Here is a 25,016-nt window from a genome sequence, read left to right on the forward strand (position 1 = left end):
GAAGAAATGCTTCCATATTAAAAAAAAATCAAAGTCACTCCCGAGGCATAAGGCTCATAATGTCGGTTTCCCGGATTCTGTGGAAAACTGCTGCGGAGGATTCCAAGTTTTTCGAATTGATTCATTGAAATACAAAATGTGGTTAGGATAGTGGCGTGTCATTCTGCTGTCATAATCATTATTACTGTATCTATTCCAAATTTTCAATTACTTGTAAAATATTCAGTGCAAGATGTTTGAGAATCTGGGATTATTTTGTCACGTTAGAAAACATTTTGAAACACTGAAAATAACAACATTCGCAGAAATTTTCTGTTGTTTGTGTTATGACTCTTATCCTTCGTCATATCCATATAAAAGATGCTTTAAAAATATTATAAACCAGTGTTTTCCAACTATTTCTTCATGGATGAATGAAAATTTCCTCTTGAAATTTCTTGAGCAAATAGTTTGATACCTGTTATTTCTATTTTTGTATTGCCGATAAACTTGAGAAAGCTTAAGTTATTTTTGCCTTCAACTAATTATCAATAAATATGTTTGGCTTATGGAATTGAACTTTGTGACACGACGTGTTTCACACATGTACAGATCAACCGTCTTCACGATCGCATTAAAGATCCTAAATTTTGTATTTCTTGTCAGATGGTTCTGAGCATCCTGAAGACAGCTGTGATTTTCCCAGTCCTTGTTTTCACGTCCTGATCTATTCCGCCTTCCTTAATGATGACACTTCCCATGGATGTTACGTTCATTGCGGTGACCTTCTCCTCCATATCAGTGCATTGCCGGGAGAGAACGATAATGTCCTCAGTGAAATCAATATCTTCTACATAAACCTGTTTCCATCATAAGAAGGCAAGCCCTCCGATGGATATCGAATGGGAGAAAGAAGGATGGCAGACCAAAAACAATACCGAAAAAGTTCACAGAAACTGAAGCACTAGCAGACGGCTACATCTGGAGACAATTGCAATCCATTGTCACAATGCGCCTCCACCATCATTAGACATCTTTTGTTCCTTCGTGTTTTAGAGAACAGGCCTTAGCTCTGATAATGTGTCCGTATTTCATACTGAAGAAACTGTCAAGCACCATTCTCACTGCTAGCACGTTGATCACGATGCCATTAGCACATTGATCGCGATGCCTCTTCTAGGTTGCTAACAGGCGTTTTTCTCCAATGTATTTCTCTCTATCGCGAGTTCTCTAAAGATTCTACTTTAATCACTTTATTCAGGGTGAGCCACCACCACTTGTTGATAACTGTTCCTTTCAACTGCTACTTAACAGATTCACTAATCGGGCTCTATAATTTTTGCTCACCGTTAAGGGTACATGGTCCTATCTGAGTTGACCGAGCAGCTCACAAATTAGTGGTCAATTTAAACTGTGGCTATCATACACTATTCTTACCGGGTGTTCAGACAAATACTCTATCTAGGTACGATCTGAATAATTCATACGGGAAATCTAGTCGGGATATGTTTGTTGGCCTTTGAACAACAACAGGAAAATGCATTTGTTCTTAATATTCAGCGTCAGTCTGTGCGGTTCCTTGGTTGGTCCCACAGAGAGTTCCTCCTGCATTGACATTATCATCTTTCATTATTTGTACACCATATATATTCAGATTACATGCCTTTTGTTGTTGAATGTTCCCCCTTTTTTTGTTCGAATTTCTGTGTAAACAAACACATTTTATATCTGTCTATCTGTCTGTCTATCTTCTTCTCTTCCTACTTCTCCTCTTCCTCCTTCCTTCTCCTCTTCCTCCTTCCTTCTCCTCTTCCTCCTTCCTCCTTCCTCCTCTTCTTCCTTCTCCTCTTCCTCCTCTTCCCCTACCTCCTTCTCTTCCCCGCTTCCTCCTCCACCTCTATCACTACCTCTTCTCCCACCCCGCCTCCTTCTTTCTTCACACCATCTTATATTCTGAGCTTCTCAAATTGTTATCTTGAGCGCCGCAAGAGTTGGATCTACTGAGTGGGATTCAAGTCGAAAACTTTATTTTACATGAGACAACTACAGAAGAAAGGTATCTATTTAAGTTTTGCATCAATTTTCTTCGTTGTTTGAGAAAAAAAAAAAGACATTACTTAGGTGTGATAATAGTTACTTCATTTGTAATATGAAAACAATAGCTTCTTCGTTCGAGAAACGCTCCGAAAATTTCAGCAAACATAATGAGAGAGAAAGGTGGGGGTTTGAAATAGAACGCTTTGCAGCAGAATGCAAACACTGTTGCAACTCACTTTGCCATAACAACATAGATGTTAGAACATATTGAAGGCGGAGAATAGTAGAAACGAAGACAGCTTTTTAGGCGTAGTTTACAATTAGAAAATATTAGATATGGATCAAATTTTTTTGGTAAGAAAGTGTGACAGCGGTGTGTCACAAAAGAATCTGTTTAAGAATGGTGATACATCACTGAATCGCACATAAATACAGGGCTTTCTGTGAAAGAGGCCCTGTTTCTGCAGTAATCGTTTCTTCCTTTGATTAACACATACTAGAATATTCGGCTCTTTACGTTTTGAGTTCAAATGCCGCCGAGGTCGACTGTGCAAAAACCAACCTAGAAAAGTTAGCGGGCTTGCAGATAGACACACAGAGAAGCAAGCCATGATGCCCAACAGCGATGGCCGGCATGGACTTGACATTCTAGGCGCAGAGGAGCACTGGAGGACAGAACTGTTGTCTGGTTTGTTTCTTTCATCTGTTGGCATCACCCAGTTTTTTCTTCTTTTTGACTTGAATTGTTTTCGCTTCTTTTTTTTCTTCTTGCTTGCTTCTTATTGCCATTTGCTTTCTTTTCCGTCACCTTCGCAACACATGTTTGGGTTCTTCCATTTGCTGCAACCATCCAGCACATGTTTACTTCCGGGAGTAAATCTTTATCCTAACTACCCTACGGCCAAATTAGATTTGTATGAGGACCATCTTGTCATTCTATAGTATTGTGGAGTGCGTCCTGGACTAATCCACTGTATTGAATCTCACTTCTACCGTGCCTCTCAGCTACGCATGTTTTTGTGCCCCAGAATAGCCCCGAGATACTTTACTATTTACTGTTTTGTCGCTTGCTTTGTTGTTGGGTATTCTAATTTCTATTATTCTTAAAGCTACAGTTTTCCAGACTGGTTTCTTATTGAACGGATTCCGAAATGTTTAATCCTACTTTTCGGCCAGACCACGAAAGGAGGACTTCAGCATTTAAAAAAATTCTTGAGACGTTAATATCAGTACTTCCTCCTGTCGCAAGATGTTTGCAAGCTCGGCGAATTTGGATTTGTTAATTTTGGTGTCTTGATTATAATTTGTGTTGCTGTTAATAGCGATGGTGGTGGTGGTGACTACGGATGTCCAATTTTCAGGTATGTTGAAGCGACAGTTTGGTTTTTCTTCTTTCTTTTATTTTTTTATGCTCATTGTTGTTGTTTCGGTCGGCAATAAGGGAAGTGTTAGCTTTCGTGTGCTTTTTCATTTGTGAAGTTTACGTCGGTGTTGTTGTCTCTGTTAACAGGTAGTAGTGGAAATTATAATGTATTGGCTGTTGGAACATCTAACTTCCCTTGGATATGTGAAAAACTTTTAAAAATATCTATTGAATATGCTACTTCACTAAAAAGTTCAAAACTTCGTCCTGAAGGGGCAATAATTTCGCAAAGTCAACAAGCTTCAGAGAGGTTAGTTTAATTAATAACAAAATGGTGCAGAAAAATCAAAAATTACTTTCTTAGTGACAAAATTCAGTAATAACTTACGAGCTCCAAAACAACGTCTTTCACTTGCAAACAACAATAATAATTTATTCTTTTCTTAGCCACAAGAGCTTTCATAAAACAATATTAAATGATATGACACAACATAAAAGACGACACAAGACGATACAAAGGGTTTTATAGCGTGTAAACATTAGAAAATAATGAAAAATTAAACAACATACATCTCCCAATAGAGAGAGGCGCTTTAAGATTCCTCGTAGAAAACTCCACAAAAGCCACGGGTGCCTGATAAACAGGGTAAGAGCCCTTCTCCTTTTATATCTTCACAGGCATATGCTCCGAATTGGTTTTTTCACATTGGCCATTCTTCCAACATTTACCCACCTTTCGACAAACTTGCTAGAAGTCAACACTTCCCTCTCCACTCTCACTTTCCTATTCAAGTGAAACTTGAAGAAGTTGATGAGGGCTTGGTTAAAGAGGAAAGTGTCTGACTTTAGCCCTTTCAAACGAGTTCACCATACTACCTCTTTCGATACAGCCACCAGACAAATAAAAACTGACTGCCCCTCCCGGCCAAAGGATTGCAGTGGGACAGTCTTCACTATGGATTCAGCTGATAGCCGGATCCGTCCAACACGCGACAGCAGATATTCGACATAAACCCACAGGTCAGCAATGCTCGGGCACTGGATGAGGGCGTGCAGAACGGTTCCGTCACTTTGCACGCCCCTCAGTAGCACTGCCAGGCAAGGGATTTCTGGAAGTTGTCCATAGGCCCAGGCCCAAAATTTCTCCGAAACAGACCAGTTAGTTGATCCTAGTCGACGCCTAGAGTTTCTCCGAGAACGTCCCCTCCACTAGCCCTCTATAGAACGCTAGAGTGTACTTACCACCGAGCGCATTGCCCGCCTGGTGGAGAGCTGTGAGCGCTTGACGGCACTCGAGGTGCCAAGCGCCCCTCCTCGGTGTTCACCTAATCTAGAATTGCAGCTCAGTCAAAGAGACGAGCTGTGGAAAAGTGAGTCTGACAATCGGCGACCACACCTGCTCACCGTCAAGGAAACGCTGGAGATGCCATAGCCTGAGTGCATGTCTGCGCATTAGCAACCACGGCATTCCTACATGCAACAATTGTATTGTTGGCACTCTGTCGCTTACGACGTCGAGAGTTCCAGTTGATCCGATCAACGGAACAGCCTGCTCGTGAAATTAACGTGAAAGTGGCTGAGTACTCCACAGACACGTGTACTCTTAACGTAGTTCACGGGGATATTCAGCGTGATACAATGTGACAAGGCTGACCCTTTGAATTACAAGCACAACAGAAACAGGAAGTAAGAGTGAGAGAAAGTTGTGGTGAAAGAGTACAGCAGGGTTCGCCACCATCCCCTGCCGGAGCCTCGTGGAGCTTCAGGTGTTTTCGCTCAATAAACACTCACAATGCCCGGTCTGGTAATCGAAACCGCGATCCTATCACCGCGAGTCCGCTGCCCTAACCACTGGGACATTGCGCCTCCACACATGCAACAATAACTGTTCGATAAAGCTCCACAAGTCAACAATGCGCGGACACTGTACAATAGCATGCAGAACGGTTTCATCGCTCTGCATGCATCTCGGACAAGCCCGACTAACTGCACACCGTGCCTATAAAACTTATTTCGAACCGGTAGCGCCCCCAGTAGCACTGCCAAGCCAGGGATTTCTGGAAGTTATTCATAGTTCTCGGCCCGAAAATCCTCCGGAAGAGACCAGCCAATTGATCCCTCTCGACGTCTAGGATCTCTCCAAGTACGTTGTTGTTCTTGCTCTCCACTAATCACCTACAGAACTCCAAGGTGGAACTTCCACCGACCGTATTGCCCGACAGGCCGAGGGCTGTGAGCGCTTGGAGACACTCTAGGTGTCAAGCGCCCTGCCTCGGTCTATGCCTGATCCAGGACTATAACTCCGTCAAGGAGGCAAGCTGCTGAAAAGTGCGTTCAACAAACGGCGACCACACTTAAGGTATCGCTGGAGATGTAGTAGCCTCGGTGAAGAGGAGTAATCATCATTATGAACTCGGCTGGCAGATGGATCCGTCCTACACACGACAGCATCTATTCGACATAACTTTACAAGTCATCAATGCCCGGACACAGAACGAGTGCATGCAGAATGGTTTCGTCGCTCTGCGAGCACCTCGGACAAGCCCATCTGTCAGCACATCCATGCCTGTAGAGTTTATCTCGAACCGGGAACGCACCCCAGTAGCACTGCCAGGTCAAAGACATCTGGAAATTATCCATAACAGTGCCAGTCCAGAAAGTCCTCCGGAATAGATTTGCCAGTTCATCTTCGTCGACGCCTAGGATCTCCTCGAGGACGTCGTCGCACTTACCCGCTATTAATCCTCTGTAAATATCGAAAGTGGAACATCCACCGATCTTATTGCCCGACTTGTAGAGGACAGTGAGCGTTTGACAACATTCTAAGTGCTAGGCGCCCAGTTTCGGCCTATCCTTTACCCAGAATTGCAGCTCTGTCAAGAAGACGAGCTGCGGAAAGGTGTGTCTCACAAACGGAGCCCCCACACATTCACCTTCTAGAAATCGCTGCAGGTGACGCAACCTGAATGCGTGTCTGCGCATTTAAAGCAACGGCATGCCTAAACCGCCACGCAGAGCAAGTTGGCAGCAGACCGACCACCTACCTGATCATTGGAACGCATCCCTTCCAAAAGAAATTAAACAGGAAACGCTCTAATCTAATCAAGCAGTAACTGGAACACGGCACGATGGTCTGACGATATATAATAACAGAGGCGATGTAGGCATTCGCCACCTCTGCCCAACCTTTCAGGGACAACTTTCTCTCTGCCCATTTCTGGGTAAGAGAGGTCACCCTGTTCGTCACCTCTTCCCAATTCTTATCCACCTAGAGGTCGGGATCAAACCAAACCCCGTGCAGTTTAACTGGTCCAACAGTCCAGCGTCCGACGATATCGTCCGACGGCATCGATCTGCCTCTCCAGGTTCCCAGTCGCAATCCCACCGACTTGTCGTCATTGATTTTAGCCCCTACAACCGACTCATATTTCTTTACAATGGAGCCGACCGTCTCCACTTCGGAGACGTCCGACATCATGACGGTGACGTTGTCCGCGTATGCAGACATTGCCCTCCCGACTCCAATTTCGAAAGAGAGGTCTCTTGACTCTTCCAACTTTCGCAGCAGTTGCTCGAGAGCCAGCAAATACAGAAGAGGTGACATCGGGCAGCCCTGGTGGACCGAACATACGATACTAAACGGCTCCGATAGGTGGACATTTGATTTGACCACCGAGCAAGGTGCCGCTGTGCATTGCAGCAATCCAGCCTCTGAAAACAGCTCCGAAACCGGCCGCTTTAAGTAGCGATAGTCTATCCTGTCGAAAGCTTTCAACTGATCTAAATTGACCAGGGCCCTACCGAAGCCAGGTTTAGTCCAAACCTCTCTACGATGTATCACATGGAGGTTGTCGTGGATAGACCTGTTTGGGATTGCGCACGCTTGTGCCTCTCCGACCAGACTTCCAACGTCAAGCACCAATCTTTCTGCTAACACCTTGGCCAAAATCTTTAACTTTGTGTTTAGCAGAGCTATGGGCTGAAAATTCCCTAGCACGTCGCCATTGTCTGCGTCCTCTCTTAGCAGCGTTACCACACTCCGGCTAACATCATTAGGAATTCTCCCGTTTTGATGCCAGTTACTGTAGCCGTCTGCCAAGAGGCTGTCAAACACATCTAGCATGAATACAGATAATTCGTAGAGCAGACCATCGAAACCGTGCGATTTGCGACTTGTGCAATCGCTCATCGCCTCCCAGATTTCATTGGCTGTAATTGGCTTTTTGACATATCTTGTGACCGTTACCGAAAGCTGTGGTAGGCCATCTAGATACGAAGTAAAGTCCGCTGCCGTCGTCGACCCAACAGTTTCCCCAAATAGCCGTGCAAACTGCTGCTGTAAAGCCGCACACATCTGCTCGGAACCGAATAACACGTACTAGTCCTGATCCGTCAAAGACCTGATCCGTCAAAAACCTGATCGTGGTTTTGTTTTCAGGTCGCGTTCCTATTGTTCGGGCCCATCGAACGACTTTAGTTCCTTCGTGTTTTAGCGCACTGGCCAAAACTCCCTTTGTGTTTCGCCTCAAAGAAATGGCCAAGGGCCATTCTCGCCGCTAACATGTCGTTCGCGATGCCTTTACTAATAACCTCTTCTAGTTTGCTAACTAGTTTTCCCTCTAATCTATTTCTATCTATTGCTAAATCTTTACTAAACGCTATCGATTCCACTCTACTCGCTCTCTTCAGACCGATACACCACCGGTTGTTGACGACTGCTCCGTCAACTGCCGCGTAACTTGTTCCCTAATCCGGTCCCTGTAGTCTTTGCGAGACAGTAAGGACGCATTCAACTTCCGGTAACCGGGTCCCTATCTACGGGTCCTATCTAAATTGACTGAGTATATCACAAATTTGTGATCTGTGTCGTCGAATAATTTAAATTGTGAAAACCTATGCTATCCTCTGACCTAACAAATACTCAATCGAAATACGATCTGGATGACCCACTGTGGTTGCTCCATGTCCACACTGGTACACGAGGGTAATCCAGTCGGCACCTGTCAGAAAGCATCCACTTCTGCTATGTACTATACCCACACTATCTTTTAAGTGTGTCACAGATCCACGTGTATGGCATCGTGGCTTTCTACCTTCCACTAACACTGGCAGGTGAGTACCGTCCGGGAGATCGATTAGATAGGACAACTGGTCGATATGGTCTTGCTTACATTGTAAGGTCAGTTCCTGACCAGTTTTGCTTAGGTATTTTCTTGACCTCTAAGATCGTCACTTCGTCTTCTATACCTGCCAAGACGGCCTCCATTAACCAGGTGATGGATATATCTCGTGGCACATACAACACCCTAACCTTAGCAAGGCGTTAGCAGCGATAGTTGGGGATTAGGAAGATTTCATTTCTCAAAGTGGTCACTGAATGACACCTGGCTTCTTCTTTCGTCCCAAATCTCCCATCAATGGTTCGAAACTTCTTTCCTCGGGTGATGTGGATCTTCTGTTCCCACACGCGCCAGAGAGATTTTTGGATTTCGCTCTCAGGAGCATTTCCACTCGGCTTGACTTGACTCCGATGCAGTGGTACGTGACAGTGCATTTTAAGATATTCTCTATCATGTCGGATGGTGGGGTTTAGAGCTACCCTTCTCCCATTCCTTTTTACAATTTTCCTGGCCATTTGCAGATCCTCTTCATCTATCTTCCAAATTTCTCGCCGCAATCGCAAAAGAAACCTCCTTTGCAGTGGAGGCGGTTGTGGCGGCGGTGGAAATAGTGATATTCACTTTTCTAAATTTCACTTTATTAGTATCGTTCTTGCTGTTGTTGATATTGTTGTTGTTGCTATTGTTGAGGTCGTTATTGTTGTTGTCGTTGTTAATGTTGCTACTGCTGCTGCTGCTGTCACTGCTGCTGTTGCTGTTGTCACCGAAAGTTTTGACGTTGCTTAGCGACGAAACAGTATTCGTCTCGATGACGTCATTCAGGGTAGGCCATGCTGCGTCTTTGTTCTCATTCATCTCCGACAAGGAACGTGCCCCGCTGTCGAACGTTTTGATGGTTTCTTTATCAGCCATCTTTACATGAATAACGAAAATAGTAAAACATTAGCTTTTTCCGAAAGTTAAGCTTCAGAAAATATTGATGAGCACTCTCTGCAGAACAGGGTATGTTTCTAAATGAAAATGCTATCGGCGCCGTTCAGACAGTCTCAGAAATGCAATGGTAAAAATAAAATGAAAACACAGGGCCTTAGAAGACCAAAAAGATTACAAACACCATTTCAACTTACGGAGCTTCAAATTTCTGTGACTTTACAGTATGGCGGCAATAATAATAATAATAATAATAATAATAATAATAATGAAAGTAAACAAACAAAGTTTGTTATAGCAGTGTTGAGATGTGTTGAAAGATACAGAAATAAATTTATTTTTCTGCAATGCATGGATAATTTATCCTGATCACGCCATTTATTAGCATTATCACGCGTTTGAGAATAAAAAAATATTATTTCTGTATCTTTCAATAATAATAATAATGATATTATTATTATTATTATTATTATTATTATTATTATTATTATTACTATTATTATTATTATTATTATTATTATTAATATTATTATTATTATTATTCTCAGATCTCCTGGCCTTTCTTGTCCTGGTTGATACTGTGAGATCAGACAGCAAGCTGTTGTCAGAGGTCTCACAATGTCTCTTTCCGCAAACTATATGCATTGGTACTTGGATGTTAACTTATCGTGGAAGACACTCAACACTCTAGCACCAATCTCAAAATCCTAGTTGTTCCCAATAAAGCAGTTTTGGGGCCTGCTCTTCCCTCGTATCAATTCCAACTTCTCCGACATATTTCTCGAGATTGGTTGTTAGTGCTCCGAGTGCCCTACAACTACTGAAGCAATAGTTACTCTCTTCAGTGTCCACATTCTGGCAATTTCATCTTTTAATAGTCTGAATTTTTCCAGCCCTCTGTCACCTATGCATGCCTCCCCAGGTATGGCAATATCTGTGATTTTGGTTTCCTTTTTCCTTTTATCTGTCACAACAATGTCTGGTCTCTGGGCATCGAATACAAAATCACATTAGATTCTAAAAGTCACATTAGATTCTAAAATCCCACGGGATTTTATATTCATTGTTCTCAGTCGCGCCTTATACTTCATGTCTTTACCATTTCTGTGCCCTGTCCAGACCGTATTTTTCACACAGTCTCCAGTGAACAAACTTAGCTACGTTATCGTGCTTCATTTTGTAGTGATTTTGGGCCAGTTTGCTACGCTCACTCTCAATATGTTTCGTTTATTGGTAATATACATCCTACAATTGGATGATTCACCCCTCTTATCTATTTGGAATTTGGTATAATTATTTCTCAGAGCTTGTCCCTGGGCACTGCATATCAGTGCCCCTGCGCATCGTTTCAGATCACTTTTTCGCTGTCATTTCCAGGTGTTGGTCTTGTCTTTGCCTTCGATTTCTCTAATGTATTGTCCATGCAGTGTTTTCGTTTTCTAATTGCTTATTCTTTGCTCTTCATCTTGTTTCTTAAATGTTTTTGTGCGTGTCACATTTTCGGTGGGTATTGTGTTGTTATTTCAACGGCAAGCAAGGATTTACACTGTTATTCGATGTACCATCTCAGATTGTTCTGCTCGTTGACAACACAGATTCTACATCCTATGAGGTCTCTTCCTCCCTTGTTCCCAGGCATGCAATCTATCAATATCGCTTTTTGGGTGCAGTTCCTTATTAATTGTCATCACTTTCTTGGGTTTTCTATCCATTTCCTGAAGTTTTGTCCGTCAAGCAGCACTTGCGCTGCATCGCATTAAAGAAACAGCCCATGTGTTCATTGCACTGATCTTGTTTTTTTTTTCATTAAGTCCACTTCACGTAATTAATTTAGTTCATCTGAGATATTCTCGCCTAAAACTTTCCTTCATCTCACTCTCCTTGATTGATTTTGTCATACTTCAAAATATCCAGGTACTTATATCCATCAGTCTCAACATCCTTGATTTTCTCACTGTTGGGTAGTTCTACACCATCAGATGATACTAGTTTACCTTTTTGTATTATAAGCATACCACCAACTTTAGTCCCAAATTCCATCCCGATATCCTTACTGAATATCTGCACTGCTGAAACCAGACCATTTATTTCACGTTTGGTCTTCTCGAAGACCTTTAAGTCATCCATATATAACAGATGATATAATTTTTCTTCACTTTTCAAGGTGTATCCTGATGTCACTTTCCGTATTATCTGTGTGAGGAGTATCATACAAACCACAAACAGTAATGGTGATAGGCTATCTTCCTGAATATGCCTCTCTTGATGTTAACCCTCGCCAAAAATTGTCCACATGATGTTAACTCTATATTCCAGTTCTTCATTGATCTCCTGATAAAATTTGAGATGTTATCTGACACTTGTACCAACACAGGACTTCCTAAAATCCAGGAATGGGGAATCCTATCATATGCTTTCTTATAATCGATCCACGCCATACCCAGGTTAGTATTTCTTTCCTTGCAGTCGTTCAGCACCATTCTGTCTATCAGAAGTTGGTCCTTTGTCCCTCGACTTTTCCTCTTGCATTCTTTCATTATAATCATTTTAGGCATAAGGCTTGGAATATGGGGGAAGTGCGAGTCGATTACATCGGCCGCAGTGTCCAAGTGGGATTTATTATATCGATTCCGAAAGGATGAAAGGCAAATTCGATCTCGGTCGATTTGAACTCAGAACGTAAAGACAGACGAAATATCGCTAAGTATTTTATCCAGTGTACTAACTATTCTGCCAGCTCACCGGCTTAAATAATAATAATAATAATAATAATAATAATAATAATAATAATAATAATAATGGAGAAAGGGGACTGATAAGTGTGGAAGACTGCGTGCGTATCGAACTCGAGAGCTTAATGAGTTACTTAGCCCAAGGTAAGGAAACTTTGCTAGTGACAGTTAGGAACAAGAGAGTATTGAGAGCAGAAAAAAAATGGAAAACAAAGTAAGACGTATAAAAGTGACATGAAGACGAATTACGCAAGACGGGAGTACACAATCAATTCTATGCAGCCACAACAGAAGTTGCTGGAAAAAATAGGTGGAATCGACTGATGAAAGGAACACTATAAGAAAAGAGACTGAGAGCACTATATAGGCAGCGCAAGACCAAACTTTGGCCACGAAATGTAGGGTCAACCTTGGGAATGAGCAAGTGTCTCCGCTGTGCCACATCTGCAATAGAGTGGACGAAACCATTACCCATATCACAAACAAATGCCCTAGAGTTGCACAAAACCGCTACAAGTTGTGGCGACACGACCAGGTAGAGAAAGTGCTACATTGGAAACTGTGCGAAAAGTGGGGGCTAGAGAGAGGCAATAAGTGGTATGAGGACAAACCGCAGAGAGTGGCAGAGTCGGAGACTACCAAAATCCTCTGGGATTTCCCAATCCAAACAGGTCAGGTTCCAGATCATAACAGACCGGACCTTGTAGTGGTGGACAAGGTGCCTCACATATGCTATATAGTTGATGCTGCATGCTTCTTTGACCCACGAATAGTCAAAAAGGAAGGCGAAAAGATAGATATAGCTTGGCTATAGAAAATAATAAAAAATGAAAACAGTGCCAATTATTGCTGAGTCCTTGGGAACAGTATCAGAAAGCATCAAGAGGAATATAAAGGAAATTGGAATAGAGTTCCCAGTAGTTCTGTTACAAAAAGTTTGCCTCCTTGGCACGGCCAGAAAATCAGGAAAGTATTAGATTGCTGAAAAGAACGAATAGCATGGTACCGTAGGCTGCAGGTAGTAAGCCCGCTATGCATGAAAGACTCCAGGAACTCCAACAAAACCTGTGATGAAGATAAATAAATAATTAATAATAATAATAATAATAATAATAATAATAATAATAATAATAATAATATACGAATTCGTTGGCGTACTAGAGTTCAACGAGATAATAGAGAAGGAAACGAAATAGCAACTGAGGATGGAATATTTCCGAAGTCTAAAATTGACCGGATGGAATAAAATCCAAGCAGTTAATACATGGGCGATAGCATCACTTCGGTTTGGAACTGGAATTATAAAATGGCAAAAGGAAGAACTGATGAACATAGACACTAAGACAAGAAAAATGTTGACAGTTTACGGAGCCTTCCACCCTAGTACTTGTCCAAAAGAAAGGGTGGGAGTGGTTTGATCAGTTGCCAGGATTGTATCAAATGAGAGGAAAACAGATTAGAGTGGTATGTAAAAAATACCGTGGAACCATTGTTGAAATATGTGAAGAAGCTCGGCGTCATTAAAACTGATAATTGTGTTGCGAAAGTGTTGTGGCGGATACCCCCAAGTGAGAAGCGAGCTGTTCCACTACTGATAAATAGTGGACACACATAGCAAGCAGTCTCAGTCCGCGAGGTATTTTTGTTGGTTTTAAATCATTTTTGATTCCGTTTGATGTAAGTCGTGTTATACTTTGTTGTATCTTTGTTGAAGGTTCTTCCCCCACGGGTGAGCCATGTTTTGTTGAATTTGTTTAATACCATTGCTTTTTTGCCTGCGGGCCTGTTAAATTTTGTGTTTGTCTTCTTCCCCATTTTGGGGCGAAGTAACTGAAAGAAGAAAGGAATGGAGTGCGAGCCAGTTCCAGCACATGCCGGAAGTTATGCTTCAGCAGCTGGGAAAGGTGCAGATTCGCTAAAAATGCGAGAAATAAAAATTGAACAGAAGCTGAAGGAACACTACAAGCTGATTCAGAAGGAGGGATCCGGTTAAAATCTGACCCCTCCACAAGAGGTGACAACAAGTACCAAGAAAAGGTCAATGATATACAGAACTCTATCGGCGACCACAAAGAAAATAGAGATAAATACGGAAGTAGCAATGGAAAAATGTCTAAAGGAAACTAAGCACCTGACAACATTCTATGCAAGAGGTAGAAAATACGTCACAGTACTGGTAAACAATGTAGATTTGCCGACGAATAGGAGGCAATAAATCACTCCACTGTGACGCTGAAGACGGAAAAATGGGTACTCCTACCTACCTACTGCGGCAAAAGGGTCGCCAGAGTGAGAATAGATAGAATATCACCAGAAATTAAAGAAGCGTGGCTGGTGGCAGCCGTAATGCACAAAACTGAGGATGACGCCAAAATTTTAAAGGTGACAAGGACAAAGAGAGCAAATTGCAGGGGATACGGACTAGAAATGGTCATCCAGGTCGGACAACAAGATCTAAATGAAATTGCTGAAGAAATAATACTACCGGAGGACATAAGATTGAGAGTGGTGGTAGAAGGAAGGTCAACAACTTGCTATAAATGCAGCGAAAAAGAACATATTAGAATAAAGTGTCCCCAGAGAGAAAATAAAAACGAGGAAAGTCAACAGGAGTAGAATGCCAAAGTGGTGGATCTTGAAAATGAAAAATGTATGAAAGTAGATGAACCATTTACGGAGGTAACTAACAGAAAAAGAAAAGAACAAGTGAACTCATCTCCGAAGAGTCCAATAAAGAAAACGAAGGAGGGGGAAATAGAATGTACACATTTTTCACTACATTAACCTCCAACAGCATCAACAACGAAGGAAAAAAAAGGAAACCATGACAAACAACCAAATTCCACCGCAGGAACGAACAGTCAAAAAACCTGGAAAAAACAAATGGCATATGGTAACATATATAAAAAAAACAGATACAGAAAGGAAAATCACCAAATTTAAATTGGTGATAAGAGTTAAATTACCTATGGAACATTACCCAGAAAGTACAAAAGCCATAGTAATAGACAAAGAGAGATACGAAAAATTAAAAGAATGGTTTGGAAGCAAGGTGGACCCAATGGGAGTGAGGGTAGAGTTTGACGACCTATCACCAGTTATAGATTACGACGACTTGTTGCCATATATAAAACGGTAAAGCGTGAATAAGCTTTAAAAGTTTTTTAACTACATATACGATACTAAAAGGAAAAGAAGGGAAAATGATATAAAAAATTTCTATTAAAACAGTTAAAAGGTACTGCTTGAGAGTCGGGTTCAAGCAGCCATTACATCTTTATTTAATTATTATCCATCTCTCATGCATTCGTTTTATGTCTTTTGTCCCCACTGTAGTGCTCTGTCTGTCCTTGTGCCGTCCCCTCTATATTATGGCCTATGTGCCAAATAAAAAAATACAGTCAGTGAGGTACGCCGTACGGGCCAGTCACGCAGATGACGAAGTTACGTCATCATAATGCGGGACATATCAGTGGCGACGAGGAGTCGAACTACACGCAGTGGCAGATAAGACTAACACAGAACCGAACTACACACAGTGAAAAATGATATTCATACAGTGAGAAATATATGAATTTTATTGAAAAAAGATTCTGTAGAAAAAATATATGATAAAACTGGAACGCTAACACAGAAATGAACTACACAGTGAAAAAAAAAACACTATGTGTTAGTAGCGCTACCGGTAAACAATGTAGACCGGTACTACCTGCGGCATTCTGAAGAGAAAAATAATTTTGAGTGGAAGAAAAAAATAATAGTAATAATAAGTCTGTTTGAAGGATTTAAGTCAGGCTGCTATGTATTAGTAGCGCTACCGGTAAACAATGTAGACTGGTACTACCTGCGGCATTCGGAAGAGAAAAATAATTCTGCGTGGAAGAAAAGAATCTCAAAGGTAGGAGATGTTGTGGCGGACACCGTAAAGTGAGAAGTGGACTGTTCCACTTCTGATAAATAGTGGACAGGCACAGCAAACAGTGTCAGTCGGTGAGGTACGCCGTACAGGCCAGTCACGCAGACGACGAATTTACGTCGTCATAATGCGGGGCATATCAGAAAGAAAAACTTAAGGAAGAAAAGAACAACTCCAAAGCAGATACAGAGGATCGGTTGCTCTGGATGAGGAGGAGTGACCTAAAGATAGAGACAGAAGCACTTATATGCACAGCTCAAGAACAAGCGGTAAGGACTAACTATTTGAAGTACATAATCGACAACAGTACCGACAGCGACAAATGCAGAATGTGTGGTGGGAGGGGTGAAACGGTATGGCAAATCATTAGGGAATACTCGAAATTGGCACAACGCGAATACAAAAGACATGATAACGTGACAAGAATGATCCATTGAGAGCTCTGTGGAAATCACGGCCCACAAAGAGTAAAACCGTAGTGTGAGCAAACCTCAGTAGTCATCGGGAATGAAAATTACAAAATAAAATCCTGTGGGATACGATGATTCAGTACGAACACCTGACCAGACATCGGAAACCGGACATTATTGTGGTGAAAAAATAGAACATGCATAATAATCCACATTACATGCCCCAATGACAACACGATCAAAAGGAAAGAAGAAAAACTGAACAACTATGACTATTTGAAGTGGCAAGTGTTGCTGTGGTCAATGAGAAGAGTGGACGTGATACCAATAGTAATTGGTGCACTTGGAAATATCAACACTCAACTACCAACATGGCTGAAAAAGATTGGTGCAAGCCTGAAGGTAGAACACCTACAAAAATCAACATTGCTTGGAACTGCAAGAATTCTTCTCAGGGTTCTTGAAACATGACCAGTAGACAAGTGTTACCTTAGTTTGCTGACTTTGCACGAGTGACACTTTCCATCATACCTAGCAAAATAATCTGAGAATTTCCATCAAATAATGATAATATTTTTTTTATTGTGGGGCAATATACAAGTGACACTCAATGGTTTGAGAAATGGTTAGTCAGATGTCACTATTCTTTCATCCAAGACTTCGACCTCTAGCCCTAGGAATTCGAGATGTAGGTCCCCGGCCTCTTCCTACATGACCCCTTGCTTTTGAATTTCTGGTAGGATGGCCACGCATTATCTTACCTTTGTCTCTTGCATTTGCAGTACAGCACAGTGTTTTATATTTCATTCTACAACGAGGAGAGGCTGTAGTTACAACTGGGCTGGGGTTAGTGCAAAGGCTAGGTGTAGGGTTAGAGGTAAAAACATTCATCATGTTCTTTTCCGGATGATAAACCAGCACATGTGCTTGGTGTAGAAATTGTGCTGGATGAGGTTGGGTTCTGTTGAAGTGGTGTAGCAGACACCTGGTTTTGTTGACATGTATCAGGAGATTTGTCCCACAAAATTGGTTGGATTTTACTTTTGCACAGGCCTTGAGGATCGGTTCTACTGCAACCAGCATCTTTAGACATTATTTATATTATTTGATTGAATGCCACGCATCCATTTCCAAGTAAGTTTATCTTAATCTTTTTAATGCGACTCTACCCTTTACTGTTTTCTCCTCTATCGCTTTCTCTCTCATCCTTTCTCTAATTCCTTTTTTCTCTCCTTCACCGTTGTCTATCTGTCTCTCTCTCCCCTCTTTCTCCTTTACTCTGTCTCTCTCTCTTTGCTCACACGTGACCATCATCCATCTTTATTTTCCTCATGTGATCATTTTTCTTTTCTTTCAGGGCTGTCCTAAAGCTTGGACGCATCCTGTCTCTCTCTTCTATCCTTTCTCTTGTCAAAGAAAATATTTCTCCAGCGTTCGCTATTTTACTCTCGTTCTGGTCTAATGACCTTCCATGTTTGTTTTCGTTCGGTTTCCTTGTATGTCTCCACTGTCCTGTTTTTGTTCTCAACTTTGCCTCTCCATCAATCCCAAATCTTATTTTGGTATTTATGGGAGAAACTGTCTTTGAAGACTCATATTGTCATTCAGTACTCGAAATGAGAAGATAGACAGCCGACAACTGATGAAGGGTCGTTATTTATGTTACTTGTCCTGTTTTCCATTTGCTTCTCTCGTTGTTTGCGTATTGAACTCATTTATTTTCGTATTTCATGTTGTTTACTGTTGGTGATGTCCTGTACCCATATATGCATATATATATGTGTGTGTGTGTGTATGCACTCGCATGTGTGTATCTACATACTATTATTCAATATTTTCTTTTCTTATGTGTGTAGGTGTGTATATGTATATATATATATATATATATATATATATATATATATATATATATATATATATATATATATATATACATGCAGAGAGAGAGAGAGAGAGAGAGAGAGAGAGAGAGAGAGAGAGAGAGAGAGAGTAGCACTTAGTATTTTAAACAGCTTTTGAACTAAAATATCTAAACACCAGCATTCTCTATCTTTGCAGAAAGTACAAGAGATATCTCTGAAAACCAAAAACCTGTCTTCAAACTTTCTGATAATTTCAAGAAAATGGACAATAATTATACTGTCAGCGATTGTTCTAATTTAGAGGGACTAAATGTTGAAATGGTTGAAGCCCATTACCCTGCAATAGTGTTTCTCGTATTCGAAATGATTCTTGGAGCTACTGGAAATTGCATGGTAGCATACATATACTATTATAAATTTGAGGTTTCGTCCACACAGATTTTCATTGTTGCACTTTCAATTTATGATTTTCTAACCAGCACAATAAGTATACCTATGGAAATTGTATTGCTACGTTTATCCTTCACTTTTGACTGTGATACTGCATGCCGCTTGATACGTTTCTTTATTGTTTTTGCAATAATCAGTTCAGCTTTGATTGTAATCATAATAGCAGTCGATAGATATATTCTTGTATGTCGACCTCTCAGTCAAAAAATTTCCATTAAGAATTCAAAGAGAATTCTTGCAGTTTTAGGATTCTTATCTTTTATATTTAGTATACCAGCATATTTTGTGTACAGTAAACACGAGAGAAAGGTCAAACAGTGTGGAAAAATTGGAACAGTGTGTTCACTTTCTAGTTATTCAGAAGAATCAATCTATCCTTTAGTCTATTATAGCACCGTGTTGGCAGTCTGTTCTTTTGCATTTATTGCTCTTATGATAATATACTTATTAATTGGAATACGTATTTGGAAAATTTACAGAGCGAAGAATTTTAGAACTGTTACTTCTATTAGTATTGCAAATGACAACAGTATAAAGCCATTGGGAATTGTTCATAGACCTTTTGTGAAACAATTTATTTCTGCTCCGCGTATCAAAAGACATTCAATGAACCCGTTTAAAACCACTTTAGTTTTGTTCATCATCACTTTGATCTGGACTTTGAGTTATTTACCACATTTCATCGGAGCATTCTGGAAGATGTCTATTAAAGATTTTAACGATTCTACAACTTACAAAGAACAATTAGCTTACCATTTTTTTATGTATTCTTATTACATTAACTGTGCTGCTAATCCGTATATTTATGGACTTTTTTGTAAACAGTTTCGTTCTGAATTAAGGATTAAACTTCGCAAAATTTTCGTGTGTTGTAAAAAATAAAATATTGAGCCTCCTTAAAGCCAACGCCTTATAGTCGTTTACAAATTATGTTACCTTAAAAGAAGATACAAGGTCATTCTAGTATAAAATATTGGTTTAAAATTTTAGTTTAACGCCAGTGATGATAAGTCAATTACTTTGACCTGAGTGCACAAATGGGGCTTATTTAATCGACTCCGAAAAGTTGAAAATAAAGTCGACCCCAGCAGCGTTTGAACTCAGAACATAAAGTAGGAAAAGATGCCGTTAATCGTTTTTGTCCGGCGTGCTAACGATTCTGCCGGATCAGCTTCTTACTCTAATGTTTTGAAATAATGGTGTAGTCTTCATTTAAGTGACTGGTACTCATGACTTATTCCAATTAAACTATTTCTAATAAAACGCTGAACAATTTCATATTAAAACAAATAAAACTATTCAGATCTCGTTACTCAAATAATCCAATCAAACTATTTGGGGAGTATTGTATATCTGCATTGTACATATTAAATCAAGCACTAAACTTTATTTCTCATATCAACAGCTACAAAACGTTGAAGCCGGTCAATGAGGGCTCATCAATCTGGTCAGTTGACTTGCAATGAGCAGTAACCAAGTCTATTTCAAATCATATACTTTTAAAAAGAAAGGATACACTTGACTGTGAAGTCCAATAATTTATTCGTGACTGTACCGCGAGGAAGAGTGACACCCATTATTTTTGAAGAATTTTTCAAATTGGTTGAAGGAAGTGAGAAACGATGTGGTTTTATTAGGAAACAGATTATCAAGTCAGAATGGCCAGTATTGATGTTGAACAGGGCGATAGATTAACATTTGCCAGACAGGACGCATCATGGATAATGAATATCAAGGCACATCAAGGATAAAAAGACAGCAGGGTCATAGTTGGAACTTCACTCCATCTCCTTGCTCATTTGGGGATTACCTTTAGCTAAACACCGACAAGGAATCTGATATGATGCAATGATCAGAAAGATGTTGAAATAAATATTAATATATGATACACGATTATTATCTGAGCTGCGTATATTTACGAGAAAATGTTATTCCTTTGTCGGTTTGTGCCCAAGTTGGGGTATCAATATTCATCGATTTAAACTATAATTGATCGCTCTCCCGAGGTAAAGTTCATCAACATGCAACGAACGTAACTTATATTGCATCGAGTTTTGCATCTTCTCACCGATACACACACAAACATACGCGCGCGCACACGTACACACTCACACACACACAAACACACATATATATATATAGACAGACAGATAGATAGTTAGAGAGAGAGAGAGAAAGAGAGAGTGTGTGTGAGAGAGTGAGAGAGAGATATAGATGCATATATGCATGTTGCAAAATATATTTTCATATAAAGTATTTATGAGTTTATTTGTGTTATATTCATGTGTATATGTACACACACACACACACACACACACACACACACACACACACACACACACACACACACACATATGTATATAAATATATATACAATGTATAAGTAAGAATCCAAGTTAGGCAAATCAGGTTCACATATACATTTATATTTATTCAACCCTAGACCCAGCAGGTATGAGTTTCTCCGAAAGTATATTCAATATATCAAACATCAACACTGTATAGATATATTTAAAATATATAGAGTAACCAATTCATTAAAAAATATGCATATAAAAGTATATACCTCTATAGATATATACATTAAAATTATATTGAAAGAATAAATACATATATAAGTCGACTTACAGACTATAAGACGAAGTCATAAAAGGAGTTAAGAGTTTTTAAAAATGTATGGGTATTGCTAATCCTGTTCATAATCATACGGCGTTTCTGTGGGGTTCGGTTGTCCTGTCATATAAAAGATATTTAGAAAAAAAAGCAATACTTGTGAGGCTTCTTTAGAAACTTATTTTCCTTGATGAAGGAACTGGTGTCCTATAATGGATGTAAATAAACAGACGCTTCAATATAAATAAAAACAAATATAGTGAATTACTCCACAGCAGTTGTTTTGGATATGGCTTTTCAGTAACTCGAAATTTATTTAGATACATATCATCTCTAAATTCTGCTAAACTAGATAAATTTTACCCTAAATGTACCTATCTACCCCATAATAATTCTAATGCTCCATTCTTACTTAACAATCAAGGAGAGATCATAAGCCCAAACCCACATGAAATTCCCAGTGACAATAGTAGTGATTTTTGCGATTGTAGAATTAAAGAACAATGTATATTTAATAATCACTGCAAAAGAGAAAATGTAATATACCAAGCCATAGCTGAAACTGGCGGTAAACAATTCTTTTATATAGTTGTTAAAGCTTTATTAAAGCCAGAGTGGTGAACCATGAATTTTTTTTCCATAATTCTAATGAACACTCTTCCACTAGTCCTAATAAATTTATCTGGGGATTAAAAGGTAAGAATATTAGTTTTAAAATTAGATGGAAAGTTTTATCCCTAGCCCGACCCTTTTATATCCCAGATAAATATTGTGACCTCTGTACATCCGAACACTATCTAATTCTTTTTCCTACTAAAAAGTTATTAAATGTGAGGGTCGAAAAGTTCTCCCTATGCTTACACCCTCATAGATATCTATTCAATAAATTCTTTCTAAAATTACTAACATCACATATAAATTCTATTTTTTACTTATTTCTGTCTAACATCCACTATTAATTATTTACAAAATATGCTACCTTATTAATTTAATATTATACTTATTGGATCCAGAAGTTATATCTATAATCCTTGTATTTATATAAAACACGGTGCATATATTATATAGTTCCTCTGTACTTTAATATCCTCATAAATATTTATTCTATATACACCACTAACCATTCTAAATTCACTAATTTTACCTTTTTTTTTCTTTATATGAGATGTATTCGATCCAGAATTTATATCTATAAACATTGTATTTATATAAAACCCGGTGCAGATATCAAATACTCTATTAGTACTTTAATATACTCATAAATATTTATTCTATATATATACCACCATCCATTCCAAATTCACTAATTTCACTTGTTTAGTTTTAGACCTTACATCCACCGTTAATAAATTACTTAATATTAAACCCAATTTATTAGATTCATGATCGATCCAGAATTTATACGTAGAAATTTTGTATTTATATATTAAACAAGGGGCACACCGACAATAACACATAAAAATGAATATAGAAAATTAATCACCGTATTCTTCATCTTATTTTTCCTTCTCGCTTTGGTTAATTTCGAATATAAACACCATACCCGTTACACATATCAAATTCTTAAATATCATTCTTTATATTCGGTTGGCAACTAAGTCCCCGCCGTCTTTTTTAAATTTGAATTTTTTAAAAGGTTTAATAAAAAATTAAAAAACTAATTAATCAATAATATATTCACCCTCGTTGTTTACAAATTCTTCCCAACGTTCAACAAGATTTTCAATATCTCGTTGGTAGAAATCACCCGATTTCGACTCGAAAAATTGATCCAGCAAAGCTCTCAATTCTGCATCAGTATTGAACGAAACTCCACGCATAGCATTTGAAAGAGATCGAAAGAGGAGGAAATCCGTTGCTGCCAAATCAGGAGAGTAAGGTGGGTGTGGCAGCACTTCCCAGCCATGCCTTTGAATGGCTTCCTTGGTCATATTGGCGATATGAGGGCGGACGTTGTCGTGCAGCAAAAGAACTCTATGCTGACAATTAGGTCTTTTCTCTAGAATAGCCGTGTTGAGTCGTTCCATTTGTTGAACATAGATGTTATGCGTTGACCGTTTCGTTCCGTTCAAGCAATTCGTAATGGATAATCCCTTCCCAGTCCCACCATACGCACAACATCGTTTTACGCGGATGAAGATCTTGTTTCATGCGCGGTGTCACCTGTTTACCGGGGCTAAGCCATCCCTTACGCTGCTTCATATTGATGTACAGGCACCACTTTTCGTCGCCAGTAACGATTCGGTGAAGAAATCGTTGCTTGTGTCCACGACTTGAGTGGTGATGAGCAAGCAAACCAGCGGAGATTGTGGCTCGTTAATTTTTGTTGTTGTCACTTAAAGCATGCTCGAGACTTCTGAACCTTTCCCATCGAGTGAAGATGCTTCTCTATAGCAGTGTGAGAGCATTCCATTTTCTCTGCCAGTTCTCTTGTCGTTTGACGAGAATTTTCATGCAAAAGTTGGCTTAATCGCTCTTCATCGAACTCAACTGAACGGCCAGAACCAGGTGCATCTTTCAGGTCAAAATTTCCATTTTTGAACTCGGCATTCCAATCACCAGTGGTTCTTTCAGCTATGGCACCCTCTCCATACACAGCACAAATGTCGCGAGCAGCTTTTGCGGCCTTAAAATCTTGATTAAAAGCAAAAAGGAGGTGTCGAAAATGCACGTTTTTCTTAACTTGACATTCCATTATAATGATCTGAAAATAAACAAAAATTAACCAAAATTAACTAGAAAAAAAAAAATAGATTCCAAAATAATTCAAAAATAGAATTTTCGAAAAAAAATAGATTCCAAAATTTAAAAACGCAATAAATTCCAAAATTTAAATAAACGGCGGGAATTTAGTTGCCAACCCAGTAATAAATAATATTTTAATTGGAACGTCAATATGTTCTCGTCGTATAAATAAAAGGGCATTACTACAGATGTATATGCCGCCGATTTTGTTGCCTCATAACATCCATAAAAATGGATACTTTTCAACAAAATTTTCAACAAATACCGCTTAGATGTTGTGGCTTTAGAGTATATAGGGATTTATGGGAAGGATTTTTTCCGAGGTGGTGGAGAGAGGAGTTTTGGAAAATTTACCCGATCTGACTTTTTTCCCTCGTAACTTTCAGGAAAATGGGTATCTTTTGATGAAAATTTATACAAATCCCTTTCAAACGGCATAGATTACGATTTTAAAGAAATTTGTGGGGAAAATGTTTTCGGGGATTTTCCCCATTTTTTTTATAAACCACAACCTTCGAAATGATGGGTTTAAAGGTGGGCATCTGTGTATGAAAAAGTTTTGAAAACTCTTATTCTTTTTTTTTTGCAACATCCCTCCCTCATCATCCCACTCCGGACCTATTTTGGCTAATTCTTTCTTTTTATTTTTGCAGTTCAAAACTATGGGAAGAGCATTTTCGGTAAAATATAAAAAAAAATTGTTAATATTTTTAGAGGGAAAAGTGAGTGATTTAAGGGCGATTTGGCTTTGTTTCTAGCACATCCAAAGACATCCCTCCTCATTTCTTTGTCACTCTCGCATGTGTTGATGTTTTTCAATATTTACCCCCATAAATACATTTATATGCTTTAAAAACGA

At 39.5% G+C, this 25,016-nt stretch overlaps 1 protein-coding gene across 5 annotated transcripts; it reads left to right on the forward strand.

The window, feature by feature from the left end:
• Positions 1-1,881: 1,881 nt before the first annotated feature.
• On the forward strand, positions 1,882-19,705 carry LOC106867949 (orexin receptor type 2). 5 transcript variants are annotated; one of them, XM_014913025.3, is made up of 4 exons: positions 1,892-2,035; positions 11,594-11,873; positions 17,539-17,621; positions 18,546-19,705. In XM_014913025.3, the coding sequence occupies exon 4, from the start codon at positions 18,611-18,613 to the stop codon at positions 19,679-19,681; it is 1,071 nt and encodes a 356-aa protein (XP_014768511.1). In that variant the 5' UTR covers positions 1,892-2,035; positions 11,594-11,873; positions 17,539-17,621; positions 18,546-18,610; the 3' UTR covers positions 19,682-19,705. The 5 variants fall into 5 exon arrangements, with proteins under 5 accessions (XP_014768510.1, XP_014768511.1, XP_014768507.1 ...); XM_014913023.3 differs by lacking the exon at positions 17,539-17,621 and adding an exon at positions 3,126-3,377 and having other exon boundaries at positions 1,913-2,035; XM_014913021.3 differs by lacking the exon at positions 17,539-17,621.
• The last annotated feature ends 5,311 nt before the right edge of the window (positions 19,706-25,016 follow it).

Source organism: Octopus bimaculoides, chromosome 18 (genome assembly GCF_046866305.1).
Source record: "Octopus bimaculoides isolate indiv1 chromosome 18, ASM4686630v1, whole genome shotgun sequence".
Classification (NCBI taxonomy): Eukaryota; Metazoa; Mollusca; class Cephalopoda; order Octopoda; family Octopodidae; genus Octopus; species Octopus bimaculoides.

Bases quoted from the DNA above. Each gene is read 5' to 3' on its own strand.
- LOC106867949 (XM_014913021.3), top strand. From the start codon at position 11,840: ATGCTTTCTTATAATCGATCCACGCCATACCCAG. The intron at 11,874-18,545 runs GTTAGTATTTCT...CTATCTTTGCAG, and splicing joins TCGATCCACGCCATACCCAG to AAAGTACAAGAGATATCTCT.